General features: G+C 42.4%; 1 protein-coding gene across 5 annotated transcripts in view; it reads left to right on the forward strand.

Moving 5' to 3' along the window:
* Positions 1-2,961: 2,961 nt before the first annotated feature.
* UBR5 (ubiquitin protein ligase E3 component n-recognin 5) overlaps positions 2,962-18,750 on the forward strand; it is a 69,076-nt gene continuing 53,287 nt past the window's right edge. For all 5 annotated transcript variants that reach the window (XM_035126422.2, XM_035126425.2, XM_035126424.2 and 2 more), the window contains exons 1-6: positions 2,962-3,375; positions 13,054-13,098; positions 13,988-14,069; positions 14,256-14,332; positions 15,244-15,363; positions 16,836-17,025. In XM_035126422.2, the coding sequence (XP_034982313.1) occupies positions 3,314-3,375; positions 13,054-13,098; positions 13,988-14,069; positions 14,256-14,332; positions 15,244-15,363; positions 16,836-17,025 (576 nt within the window). In that variant the 5' untranslated portion in view covers positions 2,962-3,313. The remainder of the gene's footprint in view (positions 3,376-13,053; positions 13,099-13,987; positions 14,070-14,255; positions 14,333-15,243; positions 15,364-16,835; positions 17,026-18,750) is intronic.

The raw sequence follows: 18,750 nt of genomic DNA on the forward strand, positions 1-18,750 counted from the left end.
GCACTCATTTAACAGAAACTGAAATGGCCAAAATCTTGTAGTGCAAATACCTTGAATTGTGCATACTGTTTTTGCTTATAAGACTTTTAAATTTCAAACTTCATCTTAAGGCATTACCACGTTTCCTAGTTTCACAGTTCAAACTCCTGTTTTCAGAAAACAATAATCACAAAAAGCAATTATTACATTATTAAAATAGTTATCTACTGTACTAGTTTTTTTTTGCTCTCTAAACAAAAAAAGCAGATAGCATTACTGTAGTACGTATTTGCTAATGGGGACAACAATAGGAGAGTGAAGTGACAGATTTGTCACTTACAAAGCCCTGCTGGCCTGTGCCATGGGCATGTTATCAAGGAGAGCCCATTGTGTGTGCAGGGGTCTTCAACTTTGGGGGGCATGATGCCCATTTGAAAACCTAAGAACTACACCACAAAACACCCATTTCATGGAAGAAAAATTGGTGGTGTGCAGAACCTTTCCCACCAAACAAGCAAAATACTCAACTCACCCAAAAGCTGTCCTTACTTGCTTGATGTTCTTTTACAAAGATTAAAAACTGGGTGTACCCAGTGGCCTTGGTAAGCACCAAGCAGGGTGTCTGAGGGGAACATGGTGCCACAGTGTCCCCCCTTGTTAGAGATCTTCATGACTCATCAGTCAGGAGGGCAGCAACACCTACAGACACAAGCTTACTCAGAGGTTTAAAGACTAAACACAGCCAGCACAACTCTACAGCCAGTTTGGCAGGTAAACAGCCAAGGCCAGCCAGAGGAATGCCAACTGTAACAGTCTGCAGCATGGTGTGAAGATACACAATGTGATATTATTGATGAAGCCGACCAAGCCCAGGGTGGGTGAGTGTGCGGATGGGGCACTGTGAGGGAATCCTACACATTCTTCCTTCATTTCTACCATGGGAAGAAAGATGGCATGTAAATGTAGCAAATAAGACCCTATAGCCTACTGGTCATCCTGGATAAGCGATACAGGCTTGCCAGGAAAAGGATGAAGTCCTAATTTAGTGCCAATGATTTCACAGAGAATAACGTTCAGAACAATGCCTACATCAGGAGTATATTGGTTTATGTGCATAAGAGGAAGCAGCAGCAAGAAGAGCTACTGTAAACTTCCTGCTAGCATAGTAGGAAACAGCAACAAAATTGGAAAGGAGCTCCTGCCTGAGAGTCATAGATGTTGCAGTTGCAAACTACATTTTTTGGGAATCCTGATAGCTACATATTTTAGATGTTAAAAATAAGTTGCAGCAAGGTTAAAGCTCAGGCCTTTGACCTCAGAAAGTTACACACAAATCATATAACCATAGGTTAATAGTTCATGATGGGGCTTCCATACTCTAGCCCAGGGAAATGGAACCTCAGATCTGGAAACCTTCCAAGCCTCTATTTCTGGCTCTTAGAACTCTTCCCAGGCCTCCTTCCCTCCCTTCAGTGGCCCTGTTTTGCAAATTATTTGAGTGGTTTGGTGCCCTTGAGCTCTGAATAACGCTACTTGCTTGCCTGAAGTGTGCATGTAACTATCCAATTGTAAGGTAAAGGTAAAGGACTCCTGACAGTTAAGTCCAGTCGCAGACAACTCTGGGGTTGTGGCGCTCATCTCACTTTACAGGCCGAGGGAGCCGGCGTTTGTCTGCAGACAGCTTCCGGGTCATGTGGCCAGCATGACTAAGTCACTTCTGGCGCAACAGAACACCGAAACCAGAGCAGCGCACAGAAACACCGTTTATCTTCCTGTCGGAGCGGTGCCTATTTATGTACTTGCACTTTTTGGCGTGCTTTTGAACTGCGAGGTTGGCAGGAGCTGGGACTGAGCAACAGGAGCTCACCTTGTCGCGGAGATTCGAACTGCCGACCTTCTGATCGGCAAGCCCAAGAGGCTCAGTGGTTTAGACCACAGCGCCACCCGCGTCCCCTATCAAATTGTACAAAGGTAGAATTCAAACTTGTTGGTTCCCCCCAAGTTGGATCAGAGGTAGCTACAATGACCTCCACGTGGGCCAGTTGAGTCTCATTCAGGTAACTGACACTCTCTTTAAATCATGGAGAAAAAGAAGAGGGGTGGCAATACAACCAAAGGAACAGCCAGTGAACAGAATTAAAACCACAGTCTTCAAGTGTGGTCAGGTGTAGGCATAGGGTTGTGGAGAGGTGGCCTTCAAATCCTCATTCAGCCACAAAGCCTGTTGGGTGACTCACTGTTGCACAACTACCTCACAGGGTTGTTGTGAGGATAAAATGGGGACAGGACAGAGGAAGGAACCATGTTATTGACATCTGACTGTCTTGAGAGACAATGGATTGCACCTCCCTATCCGTCACGCACGGAGGGCCCGCTTTACACAAACCGCAGTAAAGGTTTTCCCGGGGGTTTTCTCAGGCGAAGCTGCAAGTGCGACGTTCACACGTTCGCGTGTTCCCTCCCCGCCACCCCATCATAAATCTTAGGAACTCCTACAGGCAGAATCTGGCTGTCAAGTCAAGGGAAAGCCTATGGCGACCTGCCAGCCTCTCCCACTCGGGGACTTTTCCCGTCGGGAGGCGGATGCCCCGTCCCCTCACAGGGTATTATTCCCCGCCCTCCATGAGCTGCTGCCTGTTCCGGGGAAGGAGAAAGAGGACGCCTCTTTTATCTCCCGCTCTCTGCGAGGGCCCAGAAGCCGGGAGGCCAAGGCGGCAGGACCGTCGGGAGAAGGCGGCGCTGACGCGCATCTCCGACGCGCATCACCTCCTCCCCTCTCCGCACTGGAAGCGAAAGCGGCGCGCGCAGCCACGCCGCCCTCCCTCTTCCCCAGCCCGCGCCTGACGCAACGCACGCAGGGCGCCGGCCAACCCTCGCGAGCTTTACATCGTCCCCACAGCCGCCCGCTGCTGAGCGGCGGCCTGCCATTGGCTGCCGGGCGGCGGCGGCCCCGCCCCGTCCGCTCTCTCCCCGGCGAGGCGCAAGGAGAGGGAGGGAAGAGAGAGGCCGCTGGAAGTTAAGATGGCGGCGCGTGTGAGAGCGGGGCGCTGACCGAACCCTTTCCCGCCGCCGCGAGCTCCCCGCTCCCGCGCACGCCGCTGCCCAGCCTCTCGCTCTCCCCTCGCGCCGAGCGGAGGCTCCCGAGTGTGAACGAGACACCCAGCGGCACTCCGGAGGGGGCGCCAAGCCCTCCTTACCTCCCTCCCCCCCCCGCCCGCCGTCGCCCGTCCTTTCTCCTCCGCCTCCTCCTCCTCTTCCCCCCCTCCCGCACCCTCCATTTCCTCCTCGCGCGCCCGGCCCCTGCCCGCCTCTTTAGAGGGAGGGGGAGCGAAACATGACATCGATCCACTTCGTGGTGCACCCGCTCCCGGGCACCGAGGACCAGCTCAATGACCGGTGAGGAGGGAGAGCGCGCGAGGGGAGGCCATTCGGGGCCCCCGGGAGGGGGGGGAGACAGAGGGAGCAGAAGAGGGGGAGGAGCCCCCGTGCGTGAGGGGAGGAGCCCCGCGTGTTTGGTTGACGGGAGTGAAGGGTTGGAGGTGGAATGTGAGGGGGGGACCTCTCCTTCACCCCCTCCCCGGGATTTTGTTTATTCCCCCCCCCCCCTTTTCACTTTACACGTTGTGAGCAGCGTCAACAAGGTTCTCCGCCTGGGTTGTAAATGCAGGAGCCGCCTCGTGCATTTGGAGGCTTAAAAAATCAAAAACCACCGATAAATAAATAAATAAATAAAGCCGCTGGTGTCAAATGAGAGGCACGGTCCCATGCATGCTTACCCATGTGTAACGATCCCGTTGGATCCTGCGTTGGATCCTGGGTAAACGTGGGTATAGGATCCGGCTTGGAAACGTGTTGGTTTTGCTCTTGTCTCTGGGTTTGCAAAACGTGGGGTTGAGCAGACTCTCCGGTCTTCTCTCCCCGGCATTGAATAAAAACTTCGACTGACAGTGTGATTACGCGTGGGGTTTCACGCTGTAAGCATCGTGTAACTTGGCCTCTTCTGATGGTGTGTATATTTTAACTGGCGCTATGGGAATCTTGACCGCAATGGAAATTTAGCTATTTCGAACGTTGCACACCATCAGATAAAATTCTGAAGGACTCTCCCATCTTATCTCGAAGAAGCTGCTAATCTTGTCAGTCTTTGGCATAGAAATCAAAGGAGCAAGACTAGGTTTTGAATTAAATATGCTTTTAAGGGGGACTTAAGGGAGAATGTGCAACTGTACAAATTAGTGATGGGAAAGGGATAGGTAAATCAGCATGTTTATTGTGGCTGGTGTTCTTGCAGGGGAGATCTATGAAATAGGCTTGATTGCATTGAGGTTGACAGTCTTGAAACTGCTAAATGTATATGATTGGGAGCATAATGGAAAGCCCAAATTGCAAGCAATTTGAGATTTCCAGTAATGTTTAATTTTTTGTATTACAACACATTACAACACAAAAATAATTTTGTTGCAGTTAACATGTAGATATATCTATTACTTCTTTTTAAAATAGCAACAGAGATAGTAGACATAATTGTACTCTCTGGGCCTTTATTAAATTTGATTATGGTCCAAGTCTATGCTGTTATTGTGCAGCACAATCTTAAGCATATTTACTCAGAAATAATACCCCTGTGTTTTGGTGGGGCTTATTCCCAGATGAGTGTGCATAGGATTGTATGCTTATCTAAGAAAGATGTCTGAAAAAGGTTTCAGTAGAAAATGAAAAGCTAAATATTTAGCAAGTAACGTACATCAATGTGAGGGTTACAGTACATCTTATTCAAACCATTACGGGCCTGCCTGTCTGGGTGTGGTTTCTTTCTCTTGAATGACCTGGTGACACATTTAACACTGCAGTGAGTGTCATGTGCTAAGAGAAATACCACCTCAGAGATTGGCTGCAGCCTCACTAATGTCTATGAATTTGGCATGTTTCTGTCATAGAAGGGTGGAGATAGGACATTAATAGTGTGAGGCAAGTACACTAGCATCTTCATGTAACTTCTACAGCCATGTTCTAAATATGTTTGCCTTGAAATATATCCCACTGGGTCCCATGGTATTTGGTTTCTTCCTGGTGACACTGATTATGGCTGTAGCTTTAGAATCATAAGCAAATGGTTCATGAAGTTGTAATAGTGAGGAATGCTTAAAGTACCAATTTTAGTGCAGACTTAAATGTACAAAACACCTTATAAAATGGCTGTTGGTAGCTATAACTTCTTAGCAACAAATGATTATTTCATAAATTCATAAAATTATTTCATAAATATGGGGGTTTGTTTTTTGAATTGTTAGTTGGAAAAGCATAGATTTGGTTTCATTTATGCAAACACTTTTAAAGGACAACTTTATTATGGTTGTTCATTTTTACTGATGTAATAACAAATGCTCACAAGGATAGAACATATTTGATTATTGCAGAGTTTTTTGGTCTGTTTGCAGAGAAGCTTAGCTTGGCATACATGATTCTGCCTCCCTTTTTTATTATTTAGACAACTCTGTCAATTAGATTAGGCCACGGGTAGGCAAACTAAGGCCCAGGGGCTGGATCTGGCCCAATCGCCTTCTAAATCCGGCCTGCAGACGGTCTGGGAAGCAGCTTGTTTTTACATGAGTAGAATGTGTCCTTTTATTTAAAACACATCTCTGGGTTATTTGTCGGGCATAGGAATTTGTTCACCCCCCCCCCCCAAATATAGTCTGGCTCCCCACAAGGTCTGAGGGACAGTGGACTGGCCCCCTGCTGAAAAACTTTGCTGACCCCTGAGTTAAGCTGTGAGGAAGTGACTGGCTGAAGTTCACACAATGAGCTTCATGACCAAGTGGGGATTTGACCTAGGGATTCCCTGGCCATTGTTAGACACCTGATAACTACTGCACCATGTATCTGTTTGCACTATCAAAATGGCTCCCATTAATTAATGATCACAATCTGACTGTTGGAAAAATCAGGTTATTTTTGTATACCTATTTTAATGCTGTGTGAATTGTTTTTTTTTAATGTTGATCACATGAAACCAGAAGCAGATGAGTAATAAATATTAATTTTACCTTTTGGGTATATATTTTCTTCTCTGATGTAGAACGGTATTAATATCAAATACCCTTTTGAGTCGACATGCTTGGTCCCATAGCAGTTGTGACTTGTAATCATGGTGACTTAAGAGAGGGGAAGCTCTTCTATATTTAAAAGGTGTTGAAAAGCTTCTCTACTCAAGAATTAGGGATTCAGGTGTCTCCCTTGGTGAGGGTAAGCAGGATTTTAGGCAGGAGATTGAATACCGTACAATTTAGTAAACCAACATTTTCCTGCCTGTTACTATCCCACTTTTGACCATGTATTTTGGTGTACAGCATCATAAAGGGATAAAATAAATTGGGACCACAAGTCCATAGTTTTCCTTTAACAGTGGTGTACTACCAAGTTTTGTGACACTGCCTGGAGCAGCTGTTTATTTGCGTATATGCGTTAGGATCTAACTGTTAAATCAGGGCATTCTTTACCGGTTAAAAAGCATGTGCCTTCAGTAGAAGATTGTTGAAATTAGAATCTAGATATGTTTTACTAAGCTTTGTTAATATGTAATGTGTATCAGTTCAGTTTACTGTGTCTAGCAGACAGCCATTACACACATAAAAATAATAACAAGAAGAATGTAATGTTTTCCTTCCCCTACCAGCCAACAAAAATGTGTGGCAGGGAAATGCAGAATGTCATGTTTATGCAACATGGGCTAAGTATTATACATTAAGAGGGAGAGATGTCCAGCATCCTCTGGGAAGGTGATTTTGGCAACAACTCTTGTGTTTCTGCTTGTGTGTAGTTGTGCCTTTGGAACTCTCCCTACCTTTCCAAAATTCCATTACACTATTTAAAATATCTTCATGCTTAGCTAGCACAGGGTATTCTGCAGTTATCTAGAGACTGTAGATTGGATCTGGACCGAATTAGTTAAACTTAAGTCCCATTGAAATCAGAGAAGCTTAATTACTTGTACCACTGATTTCAGTGAGACATACATTCAGCTATTTTTCTTTGGCTTCAACCCTATATATTTTGTTGAAATCTTACATAGTTTGAGGTCTAAAAGTTTGGAGCTCGCGTTGGGCTGTGGCTTCTAGATACAGCACCCTGAGGACAAAACATTCACCAAACATTCTCAAATGGTTTTAAAGGAGCATTGCTGGGAACATCTACTCTATGCTTTCAAGAAGCTATAACAGAAGGATGCAGTCCACAGTATTCATTAATTTCAGTGTTACTCTTGATTGCTGCTCCAATTCAATTTAAATGATTGGAGATTTTATGCTACAAATACCTGGCATATTGATGTATTTTTCTGCTCCCCCAAGAGTTTTGAGATATATACACTGGACAGTGTTAGTTTTAATTTACTCCCTTATTAACTCCCTGGCGCCCAAAGTTTGTTTACAAATAGACTTAATGAATGTGTTTAATAAAGATACATACACACACTTCCTCCGGGTGGTCACCTAAAAAATCCAAAATAAAACTGAACCTGCCCAGTTTTCCACTTCATAATAGGACTCTAGATGACATTAATGAGCTTGAAACAATATATGATGTGGCTTTGGAGTGTGCATGTGACACATGGGTAAGTGGAGCCCATCCCAGAATTTATGTAATTTTGTGCACACAAACCCTAATTTTTCAGAGTCCCATACAGTGCTCTGTTTTGAAGAATCCCTATTTTTCTTTAGGCTTATCTTATGATTAATCCACAGCCTTTACTATTCTCATAGTTCCCTTCTGAACCTTTTCTGGTTCGTTAACATTTTTCTTTAATTGCGACACTTAAAAGGGAACAGGATACTTTAAAATAAGGTATTGGTGGCATTAAGTAATTTTACTGTTTCAGGGACTTGGATATAATGGGGGCCATAAATTTTGTCTGGTCTTGCTGGCTGACCAAAAATTTCGTTTCTGAAACTTTGCTCCTATCCAGGGCTCAGGATTTTGTCCCTGACCTTGTGGTGCCCCCTCTGAAGTGCAGCAGGATGTTGGGCCATTTCCCAGGTGGGAAAATGTCCTTGGAATCATGCTGTGTCGAAGTGTGGTGCAAAAATAAGCCCTGCCTCTTTTGTAGTGTGTGCCTTGTTTTGGTGATGCCCTGCAGAGGTGTGTGAAGTACCTTGGAAGTACAGTCTTTCTTCCAAAGGTGTGGGCTATGAAGGGAGTCTCAGCAAGGATTGCTCCTGCAGTGGTGATCCCTGCCCCCTCCCCAGATTGGGAGGAAGCCTTGGACTTTCCACACTCACCAGCTAGAAAAAAATGCCAGCTGGTCAGAGTAAGAATATGATTAGGTAGAAAAAGCTTCATACATTAGAAAAGTATTGGTTCCCCCTTCCCTTCCCCCAGGCCATCAACACACCACAAGTGGAAAGCGTGGGAAAGGAGGATAGTAAATTTGAACTTATTCACTCTGGCATCGTCATGGTCCTCCATGCACCAGTAGCGGTTTAGTCATGCTGGCTACATGACCCGGAAAGCTGTCTGTGGACAAACGCTGAAAAGCGAGTTGAGTGCTGCAACCCCATAGTCTCCTTTGACTGGACTTAACCGTCCAGGGGTCCTATCCTTTTTTCTTTTTTTTTACAAGGCTACTCTTCTTGGTGGTGGTTTTATTTCCTAACCTTTAGTGAATCACATTCTTCCCCTTCTCATCGTGAGATCACCTTGTTGAAAGGTTAGCTATTGTATTGTTGAAATGAACACAGAGAGAAATGTATTACCAGTGAAATGTATTTTTGATCTCATTGCAATTCATGTTAACCGCTCCACTTGTGATTTCCTTTCATGTCTTATGTAAGGCATATGGCAGGGTGTTTCAGAGTACAAGTACAGGAGCCTGTTTTGTGAGGGGCCTTACCCTATATGTGCACAGAACAGAAAGAGGGGGGGTGGACAATGACACAAAAACATGAAGCACAAATGTAATCCACATCGTGGAAAAATACTAAAACACTGGCAGTGATTGCCTGTTGCAGCAGTGGCTAACTTTATTAGCCTGGAGTCTGGAATATGTCTAGCCAGACTGCTGAAGGCCCAGCCATGGCATAATAATATCCCTTCCCAAGTAGTTTGCACTGGGAGAGTTTGTCTTCTCAAACGAAATAACCTTGAAAATTGTCTTCACATTGCCTTAGGTGGCATGCTTGGCGTAAGTGGCATTCTTGGACTGGTAGTGTTGCCTCCTGAGAGCAGTGCTGATGATGCAGTTGCCTGTAGGGGCAGCCTTGTAGCCAGATTTCTTTCTTAGGTGGGGCAGCCACATTTTGAGCTGGGGTGTTTTGGAGGGGCATAGTGCTAGCCAATCCAGCTTCTTTACTGATGGCCAATCCAAAGGAAGGAAAAGGCAGTGAGAGAGCAGGTTAACTTACATAATTGGCTATGTAAAGGTCATGTTAACAGAGCATTTAGTGTGAACACCAGGAATTAGATGACTGGCATATTTTTTGTTTGACCTGAGGGATAGCTCAGTCAGCATTAGACACTTAATCTCAGGGTTGTGGGTTATTGGGTTAAGGATTCCTGCACTGCAGGGGGTTGGACTAGATAGATCAGGCTTCCTCAAACTCGGCCCTCCAGATGTTTTTGGCCTACAGCTTCCATGATCCCTAGCTAGCAGGACCAGTGGTCAGGGATGATGGGAATTGTAGTCTCAAAACATCTGGAGGGCTGAGTTTGAGGAAGCCTGGACTAGATGATCCTTGAAGTCTCTTCCAACTCTATGATTCTAAGGATGTTATGGATGCAGTGAACAAGGCTACAAAAAGGTATAAAACAAAATAGAATAGTTTATGCTATAACTTGTAAAGTAAAAACTTGTGTGGAGTGGTGCTGAGGACAGATGAACCGCCTTGAGATCTTATTAAGAGCAGTATATTCATCTAATAAATAAAAAAATCAAATAAAAATATGCATAAGGTAAAGGGACCCCTGACCATTAGTCGTGACTGACTCTGGGGTTGCGGCGCTCATCTCGCGTTATTGGCCGAGGGAGCCGGCATACAGCTTCCAGGTCATGTGGCCACCATGACAAAGCCGCTTCTGGTGAACCAGAGCAGCACACGGAAACACCGCTTACCTTCCCGCTGTATTTATCTACTTGCACTTTGACGTGCTTTTGAACTGCTAGGTTGGCAGGAGCTGGGACTGAGCAACAGGAGCTCACCCCATCGCGGGGATTCAAACCGCCGACCTTCTGATCGGAAAGCCCTAGGCTCAGTGGTTTAACCCACAGTGTGTACCTTAAAAAATATGCACAACCAGGCTCAAAAGCTTGACTTTGCCAATAGCTACAGTCATCTTTCACCTGTTTTTGATTCTTCATGAACTGAGCTACTTTGGACATGGCAGTCAGCTTAGCTTTAATGCTGGATTAGGTGTCTCAGCTTTAGATTCCATATGAAAAACAAACTTTTCCATAGATCTTCCTTTCTGTTGGATGGTCAAGGATCTTTTGTTTACTGTTTGCTATATAAATGACTAAAAGGCTAACAGAGATTAGAAACTAATTGTAGAAATCCATTGGATTTTTTTTTACTGGTTGCTGGGTTGATATTTCTTCCCAGAAACCCTGGAAAGGCCTCATGCTGAGTTGCACGTATTGGGAAAATCAGAAATTAGGCCTGTTACAGCAGAACCAGTCAGCCAGCCAACTGTAGATTGCACAGTAGTGTTTTTATTCCTCTAGGCTTGTTTTCATCCTTTGCCGTCTAGCATCACAAGGGGGAAAAAATAGCCATTATGATTGTGAGTATAGCGAGTGCTTTAAAGAGTGAAGAATTACTTGGGGTAGATGTATTTCAGCTCTCTCTAGGTTACCTCATTATTTCACCTTTTTGCAATAAGCGCCCATTCCTCCTCTACTCATCATAATAACTGCAGAATAAACTAACCCTCGCTTCTTACAACAAGCACTCAAACATTCTTCTTGATTGCTGGCTGGGTAGACAACACAACTAAAGCTGAAAAACAGAGCAAAGGAAAGTCCAAGCTGTGGAATGTAACTTTGGCCCATAATACAAATTTTAATATTGATCTCTTCGAGTTAAATTAATGTAGGGGCTGTTTTTCTGCAGGATCACTTAATTAAAGGGTTATTGTGATCATGAAAAATCTACCCTCAGTCAGGGAAAGTCTTTGGGGGCTTTTCTAGATGAGGCTTTTGTTGTGTACTGATCCCGCTTTCTTCAGTGAGTTTTTCAGAAGTCCTGTCTTAAATTGCTCCTGTCATTAAAATGAGCTTTCATTCTTTACATAGAGGCTGCCAATTGTTATGTCACAAATAATTATGTCACAGGCAGACACGTTAACAGCAAGGTTGGCCCAAGTAGGTAAGGAGGGGCATACATAAAATGAGGCTGAATGCATTTGTGCACAGCTGTTCTGGCTAGGGCCAATGGGAATTGTAATCTAAAACAGTTTTCGAAATTCACCAGATGCATTTTGCATCTGGCTGTTGGCCACTTGCGACCAAGTGAAGATGCCCGGGCACCAGGATGGTGCCTGACGTCTCCAACATCTAGAGGTCTGTGGCTGGGGATCCTTGGATGTGTTTTCACACACTAGCAGCACATCCTATCCATTATATTTTCTCTGCAGAATCAGATTGAATTTCAGGAACCAAAATGTTGCATTTAAAAATATGACTTTCAAGCTGCCTGGCTCCCAAATGACAACTAGGCACCCCATTTTAGTGACTGTAATCCTGGTTTAAGGTCATGTGGGTGTCCCATCTCCTGCCAACCTAGGAGTTCGAAAGCATACTAGCACGAGTAGATGAATTGGTGCCGCTATGGCGGGAAAGTAAACCGCGTTTCTGTGCACTCTGGCACCGGTCACAGTGTCCCGTTGCACCAGAAGCAGTTTAGTCATGCTGGCCACATGACCCCGAAAGCTGTCTGCGAACAAACACCGGCTCCCTTGAACTGAAAGTGGAGATGAGCGCTTCAGCCCATAGTCAAATTCAACTGGACTTAACTGTCCAGGAGTCATTTACCTTTACCTTTTTACCTTAAGGAGCCATTTGGTGTTTAGCGTATATATCTGAGTTTCTAACACTCATCTGGAGGCTACCAGGTTGGCAGAGGCTGGTGTATCATGTGATCAAACCAAAAGAATGATGGGTACATTTTCATGCTTTACCTCCTTGCAAATCGTGTGTTTCAAGGTGTATTTGAAGTTACTTATGCAAGAACACCAGTGCATGATGAAGAAAACAGAAAATATCTATGGTTCAGCTCTTATGTTGTCTTGTTTATATAATGCTATGAATTTATATTGTGCTTTATAAAGTACAATACGACAGGCTCCCTTCTAAAACCACTTTAAGTTGATCACAGAAAGTGGGGGGTGGGGACAAAGTAAAAGTAAACTGGGGAAGAACATGCACTTGTTTCAATTGTACGTACAGTACTTGAGTTTAGTAGTATGGCAGCTAAGAGATTTTGACAAAGACTTTATGCAAAAGGTGGACTTTGAGGAGGAATTTGAAGGAAGTCAGATTGGCACCTTACAGGTACCAGGCACTGCAAGAGGGCAGAGTTTGACGCGCAGGAGAACTACAGATAATGGAGTGCTAGAGCTAGAAGAGCAAAGAGTATGTTGGCTAGGAGAGTGGTGACAGAAAGGGGTGCTTGGCAACCCTGGTAAATGAGGCCATTTTTAAAGCTGCTAACCAAATGCTATTTATGCATTTGTTATGGTCATGGTCTGAAGGCACATGAGGTCTCTACCTTGCTTACACTAAGCATATCTGGGTCTGTTCAGTGCCTGGATGGGTGATTGCCTTGGAATCACATGTATTGGGTTGCAAGACAGAAAATCGGTGGAATATAAATGTAAGAGAATTAGAACAATATTCATAACTTAATCTGTCTTTTGACCACTGGAAATCTCAGCTACTAATCTGGTTCCGAGGTTTCACTCACCATGAGCATTTGTTGTATCCTTATAAATAGATCTATTAATAGCCAAAGTAAATTTTGGTCAGAAATGTGCTGCTTGACTGAAAATTATTAATGCTAAAAGATCATTTGTTTTCTCTTGCAGGTTAAGGGAAGTTTCAGAGAAGCTCAACAAATACAACTTAAACAGGTGAGGTAGCGTTAATAGGGTAAAACATCAAAGGAAGGGTAACTTTAGGACAACCTTCCCCAACTTTGGGTCCCCCAGAATATTTTTGGACTGTGGCACCCATCATTCCTAGCTAGCATGGCCAGTGGTAAGGAATGATGAGAATTGTAGTCCAACAAAATTGGAGGACCTGAGGTTGGATAAAGCTGCTTAGTTGTTCAGCTTTCATATTCACCATTTCCAGAATTAGTACCTTTGTCTCTAAATTAGTTTCCCTACTTGGTTAACTACATAAGTCTTGTTGCCCAAGTCAATGCAGAAAGGAAGAGCTATTGATGTACCTGTGATGGTCAAAGTGCCATGTGGATGTGGTTTTGTATTTCATTGGTATCCAAATTAATTGTTTGATCTTGGGTTTTTTTTGTCTTGTTTTAAATGTCTTGTTTGTTTTTGTGTTCTTAACTGTTTTTAATTATGTATAAATCATCTAAGACGGTTGTTTAGATGGTGATTAGTAAATCAGTATTGGTGCTGATGATAATAATTGGAGTTTAGCATTAAAAATGATTTAAATGAATTGAAGTGCATAGGCAGGATTAAAACTGGCTGCTGCTGTATATTTCACAGTTATTGTCAGAAAATAGCACTTGGGGAACACTGCTTCATAAAGATATGTATTGGAAAATACATTATTGAAATATAGTATAATGTTTCCTGGTGGCTTTTAACATTTTGTTCTTTTTTGTCTTTTGGCTGAAAATACATTGGGTTGCTGCAACTGTAATGTTCATCTTTAATCAGTTTCAGATGTTACAGCTATATTCATTATACATTCCATATGCCACTTGGTTTATTTCTCAGAGTTAAGGAGTCTTAAAAAATGTTACCCATGCTTGTTTTTTGTTTTCAGCCACCCCCCTTTGAATGTATTGGAGCAGGCCACTATTAAACAGTGTGTGGTGGGACCAAATCATGCTGCATTTCTCCTTGAGGTAATTTGTTCAAAATACGTTTGGCAAAAATATTGTGCTGATACTGTTAAACCTAATTCATATAATTAAATACAGTTTTCCCAATCTCAATTAGACCAACTTGACCCACAGCTGAAAACTTTTATTTTTTACATAATTAAAGTTTAGTATTGTTTCATTATTGGACACTCTCTCTTTTAAATCTAGGATGGTAGAGTCTGCAGGATTGGCTTTTTAGTTCAGCCAGACAGATTGGAATTGGGTAAACCTGATAATAATGATGGGTAAGGACTACTTTTGTTGTGTATTTAAGAAGTACCTAACAAATTTCTCCTGGTATTTTGATTAAGGCCAATCTAATGACCTATTTTATAGTAAATGATGAGAACAGAATCTTACAATCCTAAATGTGCCATGAGTTATTTTAGATAATTTATTTCAGTAATCACTCAAGTTTGAGATTACAGTCATACCTCTGGTTATGTTTGCTGCGGCTTGCGTACACCACGGGATAGTAACGCGCCAAACCAGGAAGGACTGGAACGGGTTACTTCCGGGTTCAGCGATTCGCGCATGCGCAGAAGCACCAAATGACGTCACGCACATGCACTGAATTGTGCGGTGAGCATGCACAGATTTGGTGCTTCAGGTTGCGCACTGCTCAAGTTGCGAACGGGGCTCCGGAATGGATCTCGTTCGCATCCAGAGGTACCACTGTACATTTTTACATATTTACCACTTGCTAGGGATGTTTTCTGGATCCACATTGTTATTATTTGGCTCAAAATTATTTTGGGGGGAACTATTACCAGATATGTTTAATGTTTGGTTTAAACAGGTTTTTGGGCTTTACATTAACTCATGGTTATAATTTATAATCTAAGGCATATTCATTCATTTATACAGACACTTCACAATCTTACCGTAATTCCTGACACTGAGTTGTTGTTGTTTTTTAAGTAGGACATCATTTTGTCAACCACCAAATTCATTAGGCATGCTTCACATGCTTTTTCTTTTTCCATATTAGAGCATCATATACTGCAGCTAAGTATGGAAGATTCCCCAAGGGTGTTGCTTAAGCTGGTGTGTGTTACCAGACTAAGTCCCTGATAATTTAAACCTGGGATTCCAGGCTTTGTTCGTAACCCATTTGGGATTGTATTGTGACTGATCTACCATCTTTTACTTTCAGTTCAAAGTTGAGCAGTGGCTCAGGGGCAGGAAGGACATCCAGGCCAGGCAGAACTAGTGATTCCCCATGGTTTCTGTCTGGTTCTGAAACTCTGGGCAGACTGGCAGGCAACACCCTTGGGTAAGTTTTGATAGGGTTGAGGCTACCATCTGTTTGCACTTGGTTATGTGTGGCTACACATAACATTGTCTTCCATATGTATAAGACCACCGAAATGCAGAAGTGGTTTTTGGAAAAATGCTATTAAGCTGTTAAGTTTGGAATGTTAAATCTATAATTGTAAGCAATCTAATTTACTTTAACCATAATAAAAACATGTCTGCTACTGTGGGTAGTCCTTTTAGATCCCTCCCCTGAATAACAATAACTTCATTTTAGGGGAACATAATTTACTCAAAATGTCACATGAATCTGCTTTGTAGTAAGGGACTAATATTAAAAATACAAATAAAAACATTTGTAGGAAAAATATCTGCATGTGTGTCATGACCTGTATTTGGACATATTTGTTATTTATGTTGTTGAACAATGCTAGCATGATTTAGAAGTAAACAATGAGAGGATTTCTAGTTAAACCCGGTGCATTTGTATCACATCAGCAACAATTGTTAGTATCTTCTCAAGAATGGTTCACTACTTCAGTTTCAAGATATCTGAACAGCCTCACGTTTCGATTGTGTCAAGTGTATTCAGTTAATAAATTATTATATTAATACAAGCCCTATCTTCAGCCTAGAAAAAGAAATCAAGCATAAATAATATCCTACATTTCCACTAATACAAATATTTCAAAATAAATTACCACTTATTATTGGTAAAGATACTTATATCTTTCTTCCAAAGGAGATCTTTACTGGGAGGATGACTATTTCTGAAGCAATTCATAATTTTAACCAACATATGGCCATTAAGATGTGGTAGTATTTAAACGTTTTGCATAGAAAAGGGGAGTTCTGTTTTAATTATTTGTAGTGTAGCGGTCAGAGTCTGTAACTCAGAATGTATGGCTCTTGGATATGAAAACTTAAGCATATTGATCTTTTGCACATGCATGCAATGACTTCATTGCTAACAATTTCAGAAGTTGGCTGGAATGTAGAATAAAAGTAAAAGCTGAAAGTAAAGAAGTGCATCTTAATGCAAACTAGCTTGTGAATTTATATTCTTTGGAGTCTTTAAAAGAAATTGCATTTGTAAAACTACAGAAAAGATGCCATTGTATCAAGCATTCTAGCTTCATTTTAAAAGGCTACCGAATCACATGGCTAGTGTACTGTAGCCGACAGTTAAATTCAGCAAAATAAAAAAATTCCTTCAGTAGCACCTTAAAGACCAACTAAGTTTATATTTTGGTATGAGCTTTCGTGTGCATGCACACTTCTTCAGTGTGTATCTGAAGAAGTGTGCATGCACACGAAAGCTCATACCAAAATATAAACTTAGTTGGTCTTTAAGGTGCTACTGAAGGAATTTTTTTATTTTGCTTCGACTCAGACCAACACGGCTACCTACCTGTAGTTAAATTCAGATACACGATAGTTTGTAAAACAGCTCAAACACATAAATCTATTGCCGTTTTAAAAATTCTTCAGGAGTCGCTGGAGCTCGGGTGTCGGGGGAAGTGGAGGAGGATCCTCTGGTAGATCATCAGCTGGAGCTAGAGATTCCAGGAGGCAAACGCGAGTTATTCGAACAGGACGTGATAGAGGATCTGGGCTCTTGGGTAGTCAGCCCCAGCCAGTGATTCCAGCATCTGTTATTCCAGAAGAACTCATTTCACAGGTATGAATCTTTCTTGTGATGAAATATTTCAAAGTTGTGGAAAAGGAGTAACTGGGAGATGCTTGCTTATTTATTTTGCAAGTTTATTGCATGTATGTATATATATTGGAGGAAGATGGAATGCTTCTGTGCCCTTAGACGTTCACAATGGTTGGAAACTTGAGAAAAGGAAGAGTATCTGCATCAGATTCATGTAAAGCTAAGGTTGACTGTGAGCACATTTTGGTTTGTGGTCTTGGGACTGAAATATTTTGAGTCAGCCTTTGAAAAACACCTGGCCCAATTTTTAGTGAATAAAGAAATAAACACCACCCATAATGCAAGTCACTTAATGTTCGACCATTTGAAAACACATTTGTGTTGACTATTCACTAAAGATTAGCAGGCAGACTACAGATTATTGAGAAGGAACAATTTCTGTTGACATGAGGGTTAGCAAGAATTTTAAAAGTAGGTTAGTTGGTTAGTATTTCTTTAGTATTGTGTGAAGATGATGGCGCTTCTTGTTCAGGCCTTTGAGACTACCCTAATTGGCCTTGGACTCCCAGGGATAATTGATAATTGCTCTGAGATTATGTTCTGTTTCCTATAATGCCTGTGGGTAAATTTCTTCAGACACTGCACATGTTTGTATTATTTTTATGCGTTCTTTCTGTGGGTCTCTTCCTCCACCCCCACCTGCGCACTAGGACACTTTGATTTTATTCACATTAAGTTGTTAACTAATATTCTCTAATGGTAAATACACATCTTCCTTGTAAATTGATAATCACTTTTCAAATTTCTTAATTTTAGTATATTTATAAGAGGCAGACTTTGTGCTATATGATACACGCTGACATATTCAATATTGTTGTTGTTTAGTCGTTTAGTCGTGTCCGACTCTTCGTGACCCCATGGACCAGAGCACACCAGGCACTCCTGTCTTCCACTGCCTCCCGCAGTTTGATCAAACTCATGTTCGTAGCTTTGAGAACACTGTCCAACCATCTCGTCCTCTGTCATCCCCTTCTCCTAGTGCCCTCAATCTTTCCCAACATCAGGGTCTTTTCCAGGGCTATATTCAGTATAGCCAAGGAATAGAGAAGCACAACGGTGCCCATAAATCATTTTTATCTGGCAGGATACAGTGGTACCTCTGGTTAAGAACTTAATTTGTTCCGGAGGGCCGTTCTTAACCTGAAACTGTTCTTAACCTGAAGCACCACTTTAGCTAATGGGGCCTCCTGCTGCCACACGCCGCCGGAGCACGATTTCTGTTCTCATCCTGAAGCAAAGTTCTTAACCCGAGGTACTATTTCTGGGTTTGCGGAGTTTGTAACCTGAAGCGTTTGTAACCCGAGGTACCACTGTATTTATCCCTTCTGTATCAGTACTGAGTTACTGAAATGGCATACATCATCAAAAATAAACTACTATATAATCATACTTTAAAAAACCAAACAGCAAATATCCAAAAGAAAGAATGTGTCAGGTAAAAATATGTCAGATGAAATATCTCCAGCCTCTTAGATCAAAAGCCTACCTGAACGACAGTTTCCCCCCCAAATGTTTTTATAATAATAATAATAATAATAATAATAATAATAATAATAAATAATAATAATAATAATAATTTATTTATACCCCGCCCATCTGGCCAGGTTCCCCCAGCCACTCTGGGTGGCTTCCAACAAAATATTAAAATACAGAAATCCATCAAACATTAAAAGCTTCCCTAAACAG

This window comes from Zootoca vivipara, chromosome 8 (assembly GCF_963506605.1).
Source record: "Zootoca vivipara chromosome 8, rZooViv1.1, whole genome shotgun sequence".
Taxonomy (NCBI): Eukaryota; Metazoa; Chordata; class Lepidosauria; order Squamata; family Lacertidae; genus Zootoca; species Zootoca vivipara.